At 38.6% G+C, this 17,535-nt stretch overlaps 1 protein-coding gene across 5 annotated transcripts in view; it reads left to right on the top strand.

The window, feature by feature from the left end:
* ZBTB44 (zinc finger and BTB domain containing 44) overlaps positions 1 to 17,535 on the top strand; it is a 52,944-nt gene that overhangs the window by 19,587 nt on the left and 15,822 nt on the right. For all 5 annotated transcript variants that reach the window (XR_008201504.1, XM_052661746.1, XM_052661745.1 and 2 more), the window contains exon 2: positions 10,321 to 11,394. Coding sequence is in view for 4 of the 5 variants with exons in the window: in XM_052661746.1 (XP_052517706.1) it covers positions 10,377 to 11,394 (1,018 nt within the window). In the remaining variant the exon portion in view is untranslated. The remainder of the gene's footprint in view (positions 1 to 10,320; positions 11,395 to 17,535) is intronic.

Raw genomic sequence — 17,535 nt, 5'->3', positions numbered from 1 at the left:
AACTACTATACATAAAACAGATAAGCAACAAGGATTTGCTGTATGTATAGCAAGGAATTGTGCCCAAAACCTTGTAATAACATACAATGGAATATAATCTGCAAAAAAAAAAAAAAACCCACAAACCCTGAATCGCGGTGCTCTACCCTTGAAACTAATAAAGTATTGTAAATTAACTATTCTTGAATAATAAACATTATAAAACAGTAGCAACCACAAATATCCAGATTTGTCTGAAGTACAAAGCAATGCTCTTCCTACTATATAAACTATTTCTAGGCAACATTAATTTATTAATTGATACTGAATTGGGTATAGTAAAATAAAGAATGCTTAGTTATACATGAGGTGGAGAAGTCTGTTATTGGACTTGGGCAGTGTGAAAAGACTTTACTTTTAATTAATGCATTATGCTGTGTCAAAAGACTTAATGTATTTATCCTTATAGTAGTTTATCATTCAAAGGGACATGGATACCAGGAGTATCTATCTATTACATATATCTAGAATTTAAAACCTTAATAGCAATTGAGGAGTTATGATGTATGATATATATTGCTCATTGGGTAGATGTGAGATAGTTGTTTCTAAGAAAATTCAAATTAAGAGGTGTTTTTTATAAGAGTTTACTGTATATTTCTATACAGATTGAAGAGTTGTAACTATAAACATAGTTTTACAAGGCAGTCAGATAATCATAATAGACTAAATGTTTGGTATTTTCACAGTCACCTTTTCCTCTTTAGATTATTTTGCAGCAAAGACTAAACTCAGCTTTTAAAATTCTGGTCCAACAGTAGTTTCTTTATTTCAAACATCATTTTGTTACACAATTTGCCTAACTAAATCTTTGACAATATAAAAAGGTATTTAATGAGTCCTAACCTTTTCCTATCCCAAGCTGTTTCCAATTGTTCCTATATGGAAACAGTTATTCTTATACTATTATGAAATCAATGGAAAGAGTACTTGTTGTAATTTAGGAGTACTGGTTGCAGGTCCTATTTTTAACTGTGATTTTTGTACAAAACAGTAGACTCCAAGAATGAAGTAATCTGAGGCTCCACTCCTGTCTTCCATTGAGTTGTGACTGGTTAACCTTTCTGGGCTTTTTAGCCTAGTAGTTATATTTAGCACCTGATAATGTTTGTTGAACTAAACTTTTTAAACCATAATCTTTCAGCTTTAAAATTCAAGTTCCTTCATTCTATTTTCTGAGAATTTTTTCCCCATTGAGGGGGAAAACTTTGCCTCTTGTCGATCTATTCTCCCATATCTCTTTAAGTTCTAGGATAATGATCAAGCCATGAAAAGTAGTATCTGTAGAGTAAGAGAATGAAAACTGTCAGTTCCAGAGATACCTCACAGTCTGGCATATGGTTCCTCTGGAGACACTGAATGTAGTATTGACTGTATAAAAGAACAGTGTTTTTCCATAGTTGTCTGTATCTTCAAATACAGGTGATGGCCAGAGTTACTATAGGAGTTCCTGTTCTTGACCAGTTTGAGTCAGGAGTCTTCAAAGGACTGGGTCTTACCAGAAGTTTTTGTTTTTGTTTTTAATTGGAGGCTACTTACTTTACAGTAATTATGTAAATGTATGGTGGCTTTTGCCATTCATCAGCATGAATCAGCCACGCATGTGCGTGTGTCCCCCCATCCTGAACCCACCTCCCTCCCCACCCTATCCCTCTGATTGTCCTGGAGACTGGCTTTGAGTGCCCTGCTTCGTGCATAGAACTTGCACTGGTTATCTGTTTACCAGAGGTTTTGTGATTGCTCTTAATCAGTTGTGAGTTAAAGCTAGAGCTATTGTATAGAACCATTACTAATGTACAGTACGTCTAACAGTTGTGGCAGTTGTGAATTACTTACGTGTTTGTGATTGTCACAGTTCCTTCTTTTCTGTTCTATCCATGAATAAATTTCTAATGAGAAGGGTGAGTCAGCTAGGTGTCAGTTGCATGTCCATACTGCCTGTAAGCAAGAATGATTCCTTGGGAAATCTGTAGTAACATACAGTGTAATCCTGTAAATTTTACCTAGCTCTGTGCTGCCTTTTTAATATTGCCTGTGGAGTAGAGAATCAGAAAAATAAAATCAAGATTCCTTCTTATTAAATAAAGCTCAGTTTTTAAAAATGAAATTGAACATATTTTCTTTATATAAAGTTAAGTCTCTTGATATATTTAAATGATGAGCTTATTTCTTACACACTTTGTAAGATTCTTTTGGGACTATCATGCCAAACTAAAGTCTGTGATGCTTTTGTTCTCTGCAGTTCTTTTGAATGTTGTCAAAGTCTATCCTTGTCAATGACAGAATTTTAGAAATAGATAATGGTGCTATCTCCACAGCAGTGTGAATGTACTTTATGCCACTGAACTGACAATTAAAAGTGATTAGAATGGCAAATTTTATGTTAACATATATTGAGCACAGTTTTTTTTAAATCTGCCCTTGCCCATGGAGGTGTATCATACATGTGAATATCCTCTGTCATATGTGCCATGGCTAAATTAAAATACTGGTGGTAGTTTCCAACTTGGAAAAGAGAAATGTGAACAGCTTAAAGTGGTAGCCACTCAACAGAATTTTATAATTGTGATAATTTGTATCAAGTGATTTAAGTATTAGAAGGCTATGGAACTAGATGACCTCTAAGATTGATCTCTACCTGAAGATTGTTTGAATTTGTAAATAAATCCTGCTTTCATTAGTTAAGTAGAGGATTAAAAAATGACACAAATCTTCATCAACAGGTGTCAATGGGATATTATACAGTCTTTAAAAAGGAGGGAAATTCTGGTACATGCTACAGAGTGGATGAAGACTTTGTGCTAAATGAAATAAGCCAGTTGCAAAACGACAACTATTTGATGCTTCCACTTACATGATGTACCTAGAGTAGGAAAATTCATAGAGAATTAGAAGGTTGGCTGCCAGAGTCTGGTAGAGAGTGGAGGATGAGGAATGAGGAGTTACTGTTCGATGGATACTGAGTGTCATTTCAGAATGAAGAAAAGTTCTGGACATACTGGTGATGGTTGCACAACAGTGTGAATGTCCTTAAAGCCCTGTACTGTACACTTTAAAATGACAAGTTTTGTTATATTTTGCCACAATATAAAAAAACCTTTATTAACCACTATTAGTTAAATAACTGAGAATGTGGGCATTTTCATTTATAATAGAGTTTTGGAGAACTTTTTTAAAATGAAGTGATATGTGCACATTACTAATTCAGTACAAGTGCTTTTTCACATATTACTTTAAATGTGTCTAGTGAGATTGAGGAGGTGAATTTTCAATTTAATTTAGTTTAATTGATTTAAATTAAAATTACCACATGTGACTGGCAGTTCCTTCATTGGACAGTATAATTCTGTATTTTTTTTCATCCTTTTATAATACTTTAAACCTCCTTATATCATTATTTCGAAATGAGTGCGTTATAGATAGCATATAGTTGGCTCATGTTGGCTCATGTTTTTAAAATATGCATCCTACCAATCTTTGTCTTCTAGTTGGTTTTATTTGGACTGTGTACATTCAAGGAAATTGATATGTTGAGACTTAAGTAGACCATTTTATTTTTGTGTTTATTTGTTCCCTCTGTTCTTTGTTTCTGTTATTTTCCTGCCTTCCTGTGGCTTATTGTACCTTTTTTAAAATTTCAGTTTGATCTGTCCTTGGTGTTTTGAGGGCATGTCTTTTTAAATATTATTTTGAATCTGCTCTAGGTATTATATATACATAAATAACTTATCACAATCCATTGATGTCAATACGATATCAGTCTGAGTGAAGGCTTACCTCTTTTTGAAGTTATACTCCCCTGTTTATAATTGTCTTAAATATTTACTTTACATACTTTGAGAATCACATCAGCATTAGGATAGTTTTTGTTTCAATTATGTGAAACATAATTTAGAAAAGTCAGAGGAAGAGGGAAGACTAGAACCTGTACAGTTGACCCTTGAACACGGCAGCAGTTAGGAGTAGATAAACTGTGTATAAGTTATAGTCAGCCCTTCGAATCTGACAGTACCTCTGTATCCAGGGTTCCGCATCTTCAGATTCAGCCAACCGCAGACCAGGTAGCATTGTAGTATTCACTGTTGGAAAAACCCACGTATGAGTGGGCTTGCACAGTTCAAAGACTCAGTTATATGTTTTTACTTTTCATTATTCTTCCTTTCATTTCAAGAGCAATCCGAACTTATTCTTTGTGGGTGAATCTGCTGACGACAGCTGATTCTGTAGTTTTCATTCACATGAGAATGCGTTGATTTTCTCTTTCTTCCTGAAGGGTATTTTTGTTGGCTGTAGTGTTCTTGGTTGGCTGTTCTTTCTTTGGGTACTTAGAAAGTGTTATGTCACTTCCTTCTTACCTCATGGTTTCTGATGAGAAGTACTCCATTATTTGAATTGTTTCCCCTTATTATAAGTAGGGAGTCATTCCCTTCTTGATGCTTTTAAGATTTTTCCCTTTGTCTTTTTGTTTCCAGCAGTTTGTATCTGAGCATGGACTTTTTGAATTTATCTTGTTTAGGTGTGTTGAACTTCTTAAATCTCTAGGTATAGATTTTAAAATTAGTATAGAGGCAATGGCACCCCACTCCAGTACTCTTGCCTGGAAAATCCCATGGACGGAGGAGCCTGGTAGGCTGCAGTCCATGGGCTCGCTGAGAGTTGGACACGACTTCACTTTCACTTTTCACTTTCAGGCATTGGAGAAGGAAATGGCAACCCACTCCAGTGTTCTTGCCTGGAGAATCCCAGGGACGGCGGAGCCTGGTGGGCTGCCGTCTATGGGGTCGCACAGAGTCAGACAGGACTGAAGCGACTTAGCAGCAGCAGCAGTAGCAGCATACCCTACATATTCACCCAAGTGTACAGTTCAGTGGCTCTTAGTGTATTCGCTGATTTGTGTATCAGTCACCACAGTCAATTTAGACTAACATTTTCTGTTAGCTAAAAAAAAAAAAACCCTGAATCCCTTAGCTGTTAACCCCAAATTTCCCCCACCGCCCCCTCAACCCTAGGCAACCACTCATTTACTTTGTCTAGATTTGCCTGTTTGGAACATTGCCTATAAATGGAATCATACAATATGTGGCCCTTTGTAACTGGCCTTTTCACTTAGCATGTTTTCAGATTTTATCCATGTTGTAGCATATATCAGTACTTAATTTCTTTGTTGTGAAATAATATTCCATTGTATAAATATACCACGTTTTATTTGTACATTTATCATGATGGATATTTGGATTGTTTTCACTTTTTGAATATTATGAATAATACTGCTATGCTCTATACGTTTCTGTATGGACATGTTTTCTATTCTCTTTGGCGGGTGGGATTTGCTGGGTTGTATCTAAAGGTCCTAGTGTTGCATCTGCTACTAAACACAGTACAGACATTTTCATATGTAAATTCCACCTGGATATTCCTGTTGGAGGCATCTTAAATTCAGAAACATCAGAAACTTTCTTTTCTGTCCTTGATTGGTTTTAATGAGAATATAGGAGGGGAACAAAATTATATCTGGCATTTCCCAGTCTAATCTTCATCTTCCTCCCATCCCATACCTCCATCTTTATTATGCTGTGTACCACATGTGTGTAACGTTGTACAAACATGATTTGCAGAAGATACTTGGAATTTATTTTATTTTTGTCTTCTACCATACATATAAATTTGTTCTGTAGGGTTAGTACTCCCTCCAGTTCCTTGAAGGGCAAGTCTTCATAACTTTTCTGGTCACTTTTCGGGAATAGAAACAAATAAACTTAATTCAGAGTTAAAGGTTTTCTTATTTGCCCACCTCAGGCCTACTACAGGTCTGCAGTGGAAAGAGATTTGTTTGGCTTTCTTTTTATTTCTGTTTCTCCCCTCTGCCTTTTTATTCTTCCTTGTTTGGTGACTGGTTTCTGGCCCATCCAGGACTGGGAGAGGCACAGGATGGAGTAAGAAGAAAGGTCTCTAATAGCAGCAGCAGCAGCACCAGGACTGTTGTTCTGTAGCGTTTATTTCATGCTGAGTACTGTTAAAAGCACTTCACATGTATCAGGCCAGTTAATCCTCAGAATGCTGAGGTAGGTTGTCTTACTCTGTTTCACTGCTGAAGAAATGAAGGTGCAGTCTGGTGACTTGCCTAAGGTCCCACAGTGACACACAGCAGAACAGGGCGTGCACCCAGGGTTGGGGCTCCAGAGGATCCTTGCCACTCCAGGTATTGCTTTTATTCACTGTTGGGAGATGGTAAGCATACTTGGTAGTCTTGGCCAGAGTTTAAATCAGACTTGTATCCTTTAGATTTGTTTCAAGTGTGACACATGTTACATAGACCTAAAACAAAGGGCAGACTTGCCTCATCTCCTTTCCCTTACAGGGGAATAGAAGGGAGTGGAAAAGGGATTGGAACTCAAAACACACTGATTTCTCTCCACAGGAATCCTTTTCTGATATTTAACTCTTTACCTCCTTGCATAGGTTGCCTTGCACCTCACTTTGAAACGGTAGTATCTGTTGTTTGGAACCTCTACCCAAATTGCAATTGAGATGTTTTCAACATCCTGTTGCACATGTTCTCCAAATACACTATTTAATTTCTTGCCTTCACACCTTTGTTCATGCAGATGGTCCCTGGATTATGAGTGTCACTTGCTTGAAGGCATGCTCCTGTCTGAACCATGTGATCTCCATCAAACTAAGTGCTCTTGGTGGCTGGGCTTTTAAAGAAGCTGGTTTACTGGGGTGCAGCAAATGGACAAAAAACTTGTTGTAAAACCTTCCCATTTTTTTTCCTCTTCATCTCATTCCTATGAGAGAGAAATCAACAAGTATGTTGAATGATACTTCGGTTAGATCAATCCTAGCTGCCTGGTGTCTTATGATTACTTGTCTTTGGGAAAGTAGAATGGAGCAGGTTTATGTTTGAACTGTTCCCTTTGATGTGGTTAATTGTTTCAGTGGCCTTACCTGGCTGTCTTGGCACAAGGCTTTATGCCATTTATTGTGTTATCAGACCCAGAAGATTCTTAGATTGATCATTTTGTCCTCTTATATTAGAATATTCAGTGGATTATTTGTATCTATTCAGCTGGAAATCATTAGAATGTCTTTTTAAAAATTGTTTCCCCTTCACATGTACATATACCTACAAAGAACATTCAAAGGGGTTGTTTATGTAATGGATTGATGTTTGAACTGACATTGACCTCTGCGTCCTCACATTTAGAGTAACCTCGGATGGCTCAGATGTTAAAGCGTCTGCCTGCAGTGCAGGAGACCTGGGTTTGATCCCTGGGTCGGGAAGATCCCCTGGAGAAGGAAATGGCAACCCACTCCAGTATTCTTGCCTGGAGAATCCCATGGACGGAAGAGCCTGGTGGGCTACAGTCCACGGGGTCGCAAAGAGTTGGACACGACTAAGCAACTTCACTTTCACTTTCCCTGGTGGCTCAGACGGTAAAGCATCTGCCTACAATGAGGGAGACCTGGGTTCAGTCCCTGGGTCGGGAAGATATCCTGGAGAAGGAAGTGGCAACCCACTCCAGTATTCTTGCCTGGAAAATCCCGTGGACAGAGGAGCCCAGTAGGCTACAGTCCATGGGGTCACAAAGAGTCAGATACAACTGACCGACTTCACTTTACAGTGCCATTAACAACAGTTGGCCAGTACAGTGCACCCAAGGCATGTCAGGATGGTGAGCACTCACTGAGATCGTGTGAGGTCCCACGAGAGCTTGGTGCACCTGTTTGCTTTATCAACCTGTAGAGTTCTTTCATGGGGCCCTGCCCTCTGTGATTCTTCTTTTGCCCAGCACACTCAGAATTAAATGTTTCATTGGTTGCTTTCATGTAGCACTAGCTGTGTGGTCTTAATTAAGTACATATGTCATTTTCATAAAGACTGTAAGCTTAATGAGGTAAAGGACAATGTTTTACTTGTAATTGTGTTCCTCTCTTACATAATAAAGTTCCTCACATCTAATAAGTTGATTATTAAGTTTTCATTAGTGTAAACAAAATCAGTAGTATGGCTTCACTGTCCCAATACCCGGTTTAGTCTTATTTGTGCCAAGATAAGGAAGGTAAAGATAGTAAAGTTATGCTCAAGTTATAATTCCCATACCTGTCATATTGTATGCAACTCTTTGAACCAGTCTTAAGGGAATATGGAAAGTGGAGATTGTTGAGCAGAGCAAGGATATTCATTATATTTTAAGAGGCACTTAGAGGGACAAGGGATGTTTAGCTTATAGAAGAGAACCTTAGGAAAGGAATGTGACTGCCGTCTTCAGTTTTTGAAAGGTTTTTCAAGGGGAAAGAAAAAGGCCTACTCTGCATGACTTTCGGGGTCCAAACCAGGAGAAACTGAAGCCCTGTATGTGTGTGCATGCTTAGTTGCATCCGACTCTCTACCCCGTAGAATGTAGCCTGCCATGCTCTTCTGTCCATGGAATTTCCCAGGCAAGAATCCTGGAGTGGGTTGCCATGTCCTCCTCCAGGGGATCTTCCCTACCCAGGGATCAAACCCAGGTCTTCCGCATTGGCAGGTGGGTTCTTTACCACTGAGCCACCTGGGAAGCCTCAAGCCCTATTGTGGTGCTTTTTAAAGGAAAAAAAAATGTTTAATGTGGAAAAGAATAAATACCCATATGTTTTGCATAAGTATGAAGAAGCTACCATCTATACATGCAGACATCTTTCTGTGTACAGTTCCAAGAAGATCATGGGCCCTTAGTGAATCCATGAATCTCTAGTTAAGATCTTATGTTCTCTTGCTCTGTGTGTGTGTCTGTGTGTACAAATAAATACATATATGTATATATTTCACAAAGATGGTTATTATCTATGTACTTTGATGACATTTTTCACTAAATACATAACTACTACTATTGAGTGTTGACTGTATTTAGTGATTGTGCATTATTTAATGCTCAGAACCACACGTTTTCCCTGGTCAATTAAATATTCATCAACTTTTAAACTTTTTTTTAAACTGGTAGCTCTAATTTTGAGGTATTTGAAACTTCTTTATCTAAAGATGGCTTACAAAAAATATTTCCCCGAATATGCTTTGTTTTGTATTTATTTTAGTACTTTTTTTTTAAGTTTATTTACCTTAGATAAAATAATAGCTATGTGTTTTCGTATTGGAAAAGTGCTGTGATTAAACAGTAAAAAGACTCAGATCTTAGCTTCGGTTATCATTCGTTAGTCACTTAACTTCCCTGAGCATTATCTTTCTTATCTTTATCAAGGGGCTAATATCAGCCTCCCTGACTTCACATAGTGGAGAAGGAAATGGCAACCTACTCCAGTACTCGTGCCTGGAAAATCCCATGGACAGAGGAGCCTGGTAGGCTACAGTCCTTGGGGTCACAAAGAGTCGGACACAACTGAGCGACTTCACTTTCACAACAGTTTAAGGGGAAAGTACTATAAGAATTAGTATTTAGAAGTATTATTAGAGTTTAGAAATTAAAAGTATTTAAGAATGTCAGTTTTCTTAGTTTTTAGTAAATGTAAAATCTGATAAAGCCAAATCAGTCTTTTTTTTTTTTTAAGAAAAAGCCAATCAAGTGTCTGATTTTAAACATTTGTTTCATAAATTTCCTTCCAGAAACGTGGTTTTGTTGTGTTAATAATATAAAAGCAGTCACTTTCCTCTTTTTGCACGTTCACAAAGTGCCAAATACCGTGCTTAAGCGTGTGCTGCATGTGTTTCATTTAGTTCTTATAACAAACTTGGAGGAATTGTTGAAGAAAGAATGCAGACCTGTTACATTCTAAGACCTAGGCTCTTGGCCACTTGTACTTACTCACCTCATATCCTAAAAGAGGCAGGATAAAGCATTGAGGTTTAGGGTGCAGATTCTGGGGCCAGCCTGCCTGGATTTGAACCCTGGGCCTGCAACTTAACAGCTTTTGACTTCTTCAAGGTAGTTAGCCAGCCCTTTTCTCTTCAACAGCAATAAACGTACCTATTGGTAAGACATCATGACAATCAAATTATGAAATGTGACGCACTTGAACAGTATCTGGCATGTGGTTTGCAAGCAGTGGCAGTAACAGGGACTCGTCTTGTGTAAGCTATGCCTGTGACATGAGCACACAGACTCCTCTGGTAGGATGCTTCAGGGAGCAGGCACTGGGAGTATATTTTAACATGGTTCTTACCTTGGACTTTCCCATGGCCATCTTTGACCTTTCTATTTAGCATGGTGGCTTCATGAAAACAATCTCAATCACCTTGTATTTCAGCTACTGATCCATTAATTAATGCTTATTTTATGTATCTTTTAGGACATTTCTGATTCATTTGCATCCTTGAAGAGCATCTATAGAAGAGGAAGGAAAAGATGGGTGTGAAAACATTTACTCATAGCTCCTCTTCCCACAGCCAGGAAATGCTTGGAAAGCTAAATATGCTTCGAAATGATGGACATTTTTGTGATATCACTATTCGTGTCCAGGACAAAATCTTCCGGGCACATAAGGTGGTACTAGCAGCTTGCAGTGATTTCTTTCGCACCAAACTTGTAGGCCAAGCAGAAGATGAGAACAAGAATGTGTTGGATTTGCATCATGTTACAGTGACTGGCTTTATACCCCTTTTAGAGTATGCGTACACAGCCACTCTGTCAATTAACACAGAAAATATCATTGATGTTCTAGCTGCAGCCAGCTATATGCAAATGTTCAGTGTTGCTAGCACCTGCTCAGAGTTCATGAAATCAAGCATTTTATGGAATACACCCAACAGCCAACCAGAAAAGGGTCTGGATGCTGGACAAGAAAATAACTCCAACTGCAATTTTACGTCTCGAGATGGAAGCATTTCTCCAGTGTCTTCAGAGTGCAGTGTGGTAGAAAGAACCATCCCTGTCTGCCGAGAATCACGGAGAAAGCGCAAAAGCTACATTGTTATGTCTCCTGAAAGTCCTGTAAAGTGTAGCACACAAACAAGTTCTCCCCAGGTGTTGAATTCTTCATCTTCCTATTCAGAAAATAGAAATCAACCAGTTGACTCTTCTCTAGCTTTTCCCTGGACTTTTCCTTTTGGAATTGATCGAAGGAATCAGCCTGATAAGGTTAAGCAAGCAGAAAATACCCGGACTTTAGAATTACCTGGCCCATCTGAGACAGGGAGAAGAATGACTGATTATGTGACTTGCGAGAGCACAAAAACTACCTTGCCTCTGGGTGCTGAGGAAGATGTCCGGGTCAAAGTGGAAAGGTTAAGTGACGAGGAGGTCCATGAGGAAGTATCCCAGCCTGTCAGTGCGTCTCAGAGTTCACTGAGTGATCAGCAGACAGTGCCAGGAAGTGAGCAAGTGCAAGAGGACCTTCTGATTAGTCCCCAGTCTTCCTCCATAGGTATCGTGTTTTCTGTGTTTTCCATGATGCTATAAAGTATGGGGAGGCATTTTTAAGGGCTTACTAGATAAGTTTTGTGCTGTATCCTGTAGGAAATATTAAGAAGACTAAAACATGGTAACTGGGATTTTTTAGATGCTATCAGTCCTACCATATTTTTCAGTAAGTTACACATGAGTAGAAAGAAAGTAGTTGAACAGTATCTGATGGGACACATATATTATGGCACAGTTCATGTACCAATGAATTGTGAATTACTTTCAGTACAAAAAGGACCAGTTTTAAAAAATGAATTAATGTTTTATTCTTTATTAAAATTATTTATTAAAAACTTACCATGTGCCAAACTTGGGGGGATATATGATGAAAAAGACAGTGCTTGCATCCGAGGAGTTAACACTGTTAATTGAGAAAGCAGAGGAGTAAGTCAGCAATTAAAACTAGGCTAGAGGTATAAACAGTGTGACAGGCTCACATAGGAAACATCAAGTTAACACTGCATGTTTGAGTTGGATGTTACGTAATAAGTAGGAGTTTACCCAAGCAAGGAAATAACATTCCTTTGAAAATGTATAGAAGCTCAGATGTGTGAAAGAACATTCACTGCATGTTTGATAAAGCAGTGAATTCAAAGCACAGTGATGTGAATAAAGCATGAAAAGCTGCAAGTATAGAATATAATGGGAAATAAGAAAAATGAGTGGTTGAGAACATGTTTGAAAAGCCTCAAACACTAGTTTCAGTTAGGATTGCATTCAACTACATATAACAATCCTTTCAAAGTGGCTTAAACCAAATAGGATTTTTTTTTTTTTAATTATTGCATAAAATGTTCAGAAATAGGAAGTCCAAGAGTAGTATAGTGGCTCTACAGTGACCTAGGCCCCTTGTATTTTTGCAGTCCACCATCTTTATATTGTCATCTGTCTATTTACTTCATGGTTATAGGTTTTTTGCTTCATCTTTAGCCTTGTCTTTTAGAAAGGGGTAATGCTTGTATGGAAAATGTTTCTAGAACTCTCAAAAAAACTTGTGCCAGATGATGTCACATGCATGGCCTTTCCTAGCTGCAAGATAATCTGGGGCTGCTGCTGCTGCTGCTAAGTTACTTCAGTCGTGTCCGACTCTGTGTGACCCCACAGACGGCAGTCCACCAGGCTCCCCCATCCCTGGGATTCTCCAGGCAAGAATACTGGAGTGGGTTGCCATTTCCTTCTCCAGTGCATGAAAGTGAAAACCGAAAGTGAAGTCGCTCAGTTGTGTCTGACTCTTAGTGACCTCATGGACTGCAGCCTACCAGGCTCCTCCGTCCATGGGATTTTCCAGGCAAGAGTACTGGAGTGGAGTGTCATTGCCTTCTCCGAATCTGGGGATATATATATATATTAGTTGGGTATGTAACTGCCTCACAAAATTATAGATATTATCTGCAGTTAGCAGAGTCTACCACAGCTAGGCCAAGTAAGCTTGGGTTTTATCCTGCTGGTAATAAGGAATCTACCTTAAATGGAATGAAAAAATATTTTCAGATATTTTAGGAAAATTTGATATTGGTCAAATTCATAGGGGGTTGGTTGGGGAGAAACAGTCCAAAAGCCAGATATAGTACAGTTGTCTTTGTGTGAAGGAAGATACTTGAAGTCATACTATAAAGAAATGGGTATGAAGAAACTTTGTAAAGGAAGAATCATTACTGCCTGATGTTAATGAATATGTGGTTTGAGGAATAAGAAGGTCAGGGTTCGTGAATGACTAGAGAAAGAGATAACATTATTGTCATTGATTATAAGTCACAGTTTTTCACATTTTATTATGTCTAAATTCAGATATGCTTTACAATTAATAATCTTTACAGTTACTTTTTCTTTCTTAATGGTGCAAAAAGTAATGGTAATCATATACTTGATAGGAATCTGTTAAATACCATAACTACTGTGAAAGTCACTGGGAGGAGGTAGAAGCCCAGTTTTAAGAGTTAACTAAGCAAGGTCAATTCTTTGTGAACTGGGCTTGGATGATGACCAGGCAACCTGCCTCAGAGCCCTTGAGGTCAGGACTGGAGGTGACCACTTTAGCACTTTTAGCAGTGACGCATTGACTCTCAACAGGAAAATATGTTTGTAAGAGCCAGAACCAGAGAACTGCTCCTTGAGAAATAATCTGTATTCAGGGAGAGAAGGAAAGCCAACGGAGATGAGTGAAGCGGATTTCTCCACAAGGTTGGAGAACCAGGAAGGCCGTGTTGACGTTAAGTTCTTCTTGGATTCTGATGCACTACATGAGTTTCCCAGGGTTGCCACACCAGCCACCATAGACTTCAAATGGCAGAATTGTATTCTCTCGCAGTTCAGAAGGCCGAAAATCTGAGCTTAGGTGCTGTCAGGTCTGCAGGGAAGGATCTTTCTTTGCTCCTTTCTAGCTGCTGACAGTCACTAACACTCCTGGTGGGCCTCCGAGTTTAGCTGCCTCTCTCCACTTTCTGCCCCCATCCTTCTGGGCCTTCCTCCAGATCTCCCTCCTCAGGACACCAGTCACTGGATTATGGCCCACCCTACTACAGTATAATCTCTTCTAACTTGTGTATTACTTGGGTATGAAACCACCTCACAAAACTGTAGGAGAATGGATATTGTTTACAACTACCAGTGTCTACCACAGCTAGGTAGAGGTGATCATATACTCTGTTGTTGCTGTTTAGTTGCTAAGTTGTGTCCGACTCTTTGCGACCCCATGAACTGTAGCCCACCAGACTCCTCTGTGCATGGGATTCTCTAGGCAAGAATACTGGAGTGGGTTGCTATTTCCTTCACACACTGTAGGTAATGGTAATTACCTAGGTCTCTGCAGAGAGCCTGTTTCCAAGTAAGAGTATATTTACTGGTATTGGAGGTTAGGGCATGAGTATACGTTGGGGATGGGGAGGAATGCAGTTCTTCGCACAATACCTATTAAAGATAATATTTCTAAAGTTGGGTCAAGATACTTTTGTACTTTCCAGATAACCACACATTGAATAATGTATTTGATGGCAGGAGATCCTAGCTGTATGTCAGTATAACCCGGTTTTTGTTAAATTACTGACATCTTTAATCTTGAAAACACCTTTGTACCTTCTAAATAGTGAACTAATAGGTAATTATTAATACTATTAATTATCTGAGAACTTAGGAACCAAATACTAATATAACTGAACATCTTGCTAACTAGCTATGTGAAATAGCCTTATTTTAACCAATCTCGAGTATACCTAATCAGTTCAGGCTTTGCCTTAATATATTATTAACACAATTAAATAGAGGAGTTAGGACCATAAGTTCAATAAGCCTTTCCATTATCTAAGAATAATTTCCAATATATACTATTACAAATGTAGATTCTATTACAAATCAGACATATGGAAGAACTCTGATCTGAATATATGTAATCAAATAATCCAAACGAGTTGTCTTTTCTTTACCTTCAGAGCAAACTCACTAATTACTCTCAGCTACCCCTGTTAACTCCAAATGTATACACTAAACACCTTACAGAAAAGTGAAATTCAATGAAATTTGTTTAAGTGAGGACTCTAGACTCTAAAATCTGCCATTAAAAGAGAAGTGATTGTTACGAGGGTCAGTTAAGATGTTGAGAAATAGTTTGACAGTTTCTCGGTAGCAGTAGTGAATAGATAATTTGTTGAGGTGAGCAGTTAGAAGGATGGAGGAATTTGCAACACTGAGCGTATATGCAGTATGGGGAAATGATTAAAAGTTCAGGACTTGGAGTCAGGCAGGTCTAGAATCTGCTCTCAGTTTCTGCCACTTACTAGATGTGTGACTTTGAACAAGTCACTGAGCCTCACTACGTTTCCATAACCATAAAGTAGTGATAGTATTAACTCTCTGTTGTATGTCAGTGCTCTCCAGCGAGACTACCAGGAATACACCTGTAGTTGAACATATTGAGATGGTGGTTTGAATGTCTGAAAATCCCTAACAATTAGCTAACTATACAAGATAAGTTAGTGTGCAGCAAGCTTGGGTAAACCCTGTGTCCACATAGAAATAGTGTTCTAGTAGTGGGCATATTGAAACTGTAAGAACTGCTCACCGCAGCAGGAGTGAGGCAGTTTCGGTCCCTTAAAGTGGACAGTTTCTTTGAATGGAGTTAAACAGTTCCTGCAAGTCAGACTCAAGTGTCTCTGAAGAGAACCAACTGGCTATCATAATTGAGATGGTCCAAGGATTCTGGTCTTTCTGACTGAATAGGTCTTGCTGTTAGATTTGTAATTGCAGGAGAAGCATGTTGATTTGAGGTCAGGTCCATTTCTCTGTGGCTGAAGCCTGGAATATGATACATAATGTTGCCTATAAAAGGGAATCTACCTTTTGCGGTGCTTAAAAGAACAGTTATTAAATTTTTGTCAGCAGGGTCAGATGGAGGTTAATAGATCCAAAATCTGTCAAATTCATATTAGTAACTGTGTGTTCTGGGGTGGGGGTACAAGAGGTTTTTTCTTAAGTGGCAGAAGAAGATCTTAGGGGATCAGAAACTAGAGGATGAAGATGAAAGAGCGTATTGGCTTTTATAGGAATGATTAATAGTAAAGAGAGGAGTACTAAAGAGTCAGAAAATTAATATGATTTTGCCATCTTGGGTAGGAGCTGTCCACTTTTGAGGTCATTATCTTCTGGAGAATTGCTTAGAGAGAATGGATGTACAGGAATCAGAAGGATGTGATGTCTTTCAAGTTAGAAACTATGAATCCAGTGAATGTCACCTCGAACTGTTACTGCTGAACCAGTGGTTAACATCCGATCAGTTCCTTTCTATAGATACCAGTGGAAAGTTTTCTCTGGTGGCATCTTTTCCAGAAGACCAAAACTCCAGACTTTAAAGCATTCATAGGCTCTTCTGTGTTTGTGATAAACCTGGAGTATCATTGTAGTATTTAATTGTATCAGTTGGTAATCAGGTAGAACCTAAGATTTAAACCAGAATTCCCACCTGAAAAAGGAACATTCTGTTATCACATAAGGGGTCACCTTGTGGATCTTAGAATGATTTATCTTAATGCCATCAAGACTCTTGGCAGTACTTAGGACTGTGGAAGTTTGAGGGTTTTTAAGTGCTTTGATAAATATAGTTTTAGAATTCCATTTGTTCTCTTAAGTTTTGTGGATGATGGGGATATTGGAGAGTCTGTGTTTTTAAAAGGTCATGCTTATGGGGTGTTTTAAAAGCAACATCAGTGTGATGTGTGGTCCTATCACTTGAGAAATAGTTGCTATTTCCTAGTCAGGAATACAGAATCTGCTCATTTTTCTTCTGCCATTATAACGTAGCTCTTTAGCATGAGGAAGCCTCAGTCTACCTTAAAAGTAAACAAACAAACTGATAGCTCATTTGAAGGTGTTTAAAAGTGTACCTCAGTGCTTGGTTCTTGTCCTTGTCTTAACCAAGGTTGTGTCATTGCCAGGAGGACCATACATCAGCAGCATCCATGGGGGTACCTCTTGAAGTCCCTGCTCCAGTGTTGGTACAGCGTTGGTGTATCACAAATGAACGATCTTGTTCATGCCTGAAGCTCCCCACAAAACGGCTGCTTCCAACTCCAAATTGTCCTTGGTGAAATTGAGTCAGCTGAGAGATAAGTGTAACGTGTTAGTTACAGAGAAAGCATGAAGGAAGCAGATGTTTGGCCAGAGAGAGATGCAATTTCAGATTGAGACACCTCATGATAACTGTAGGAGTCCACAAGAATAATGCTTGTGTAATTTTTTATTTCCAGTTGCAGAGGCCAAGGATCAGACAAAATCTGATTCTGGGCATTTGAAACTAAGCAGACCCATTCTCAGGACACGAAGACAAACTTGAAGTCAGGGCCTTATAAGGTTTTTTTAAACATCTTTATTGAAATACAACTTACATATCATTAAATTCACCCATTAAAAGTGTATACTGTAGTGAGTTTTAGTATGTTCACAGAGTTGTATAGTCATCCCCCCAAAAGAAACCCTGCAATCCCTCTCTCCAGGACCCACCTCTAGTCCCAGATAACTACTTATACACTGTCGGTATAAATTTGCCTGTTCTAGATATTTCCTATAAATGAGAGCAGCAATATGTAGTCTTTTCTGACTGACATCAGTCATTTTA

This window comes from Budorcas taxicolor, chromosome 25, assembly GCF_023091745.1.
Source record: "Budorcas taxicolor isolate Tak-1 chromosome 25, Takin1.1, whole genome shotgun sequence".
In the NCBI taxonomy this organism is placed as follows: Eukaryota; Metazoa; Chordata; class Mammalia; order Artiodactyla; family Bovidae; genus Budorcas; species Budorcas taxicolor.
The sequence above is the reverse complement of the archived record's forward strand: the minus strand, read 5'-3'. Positions and strand labels throughout refer to the sequence as shown.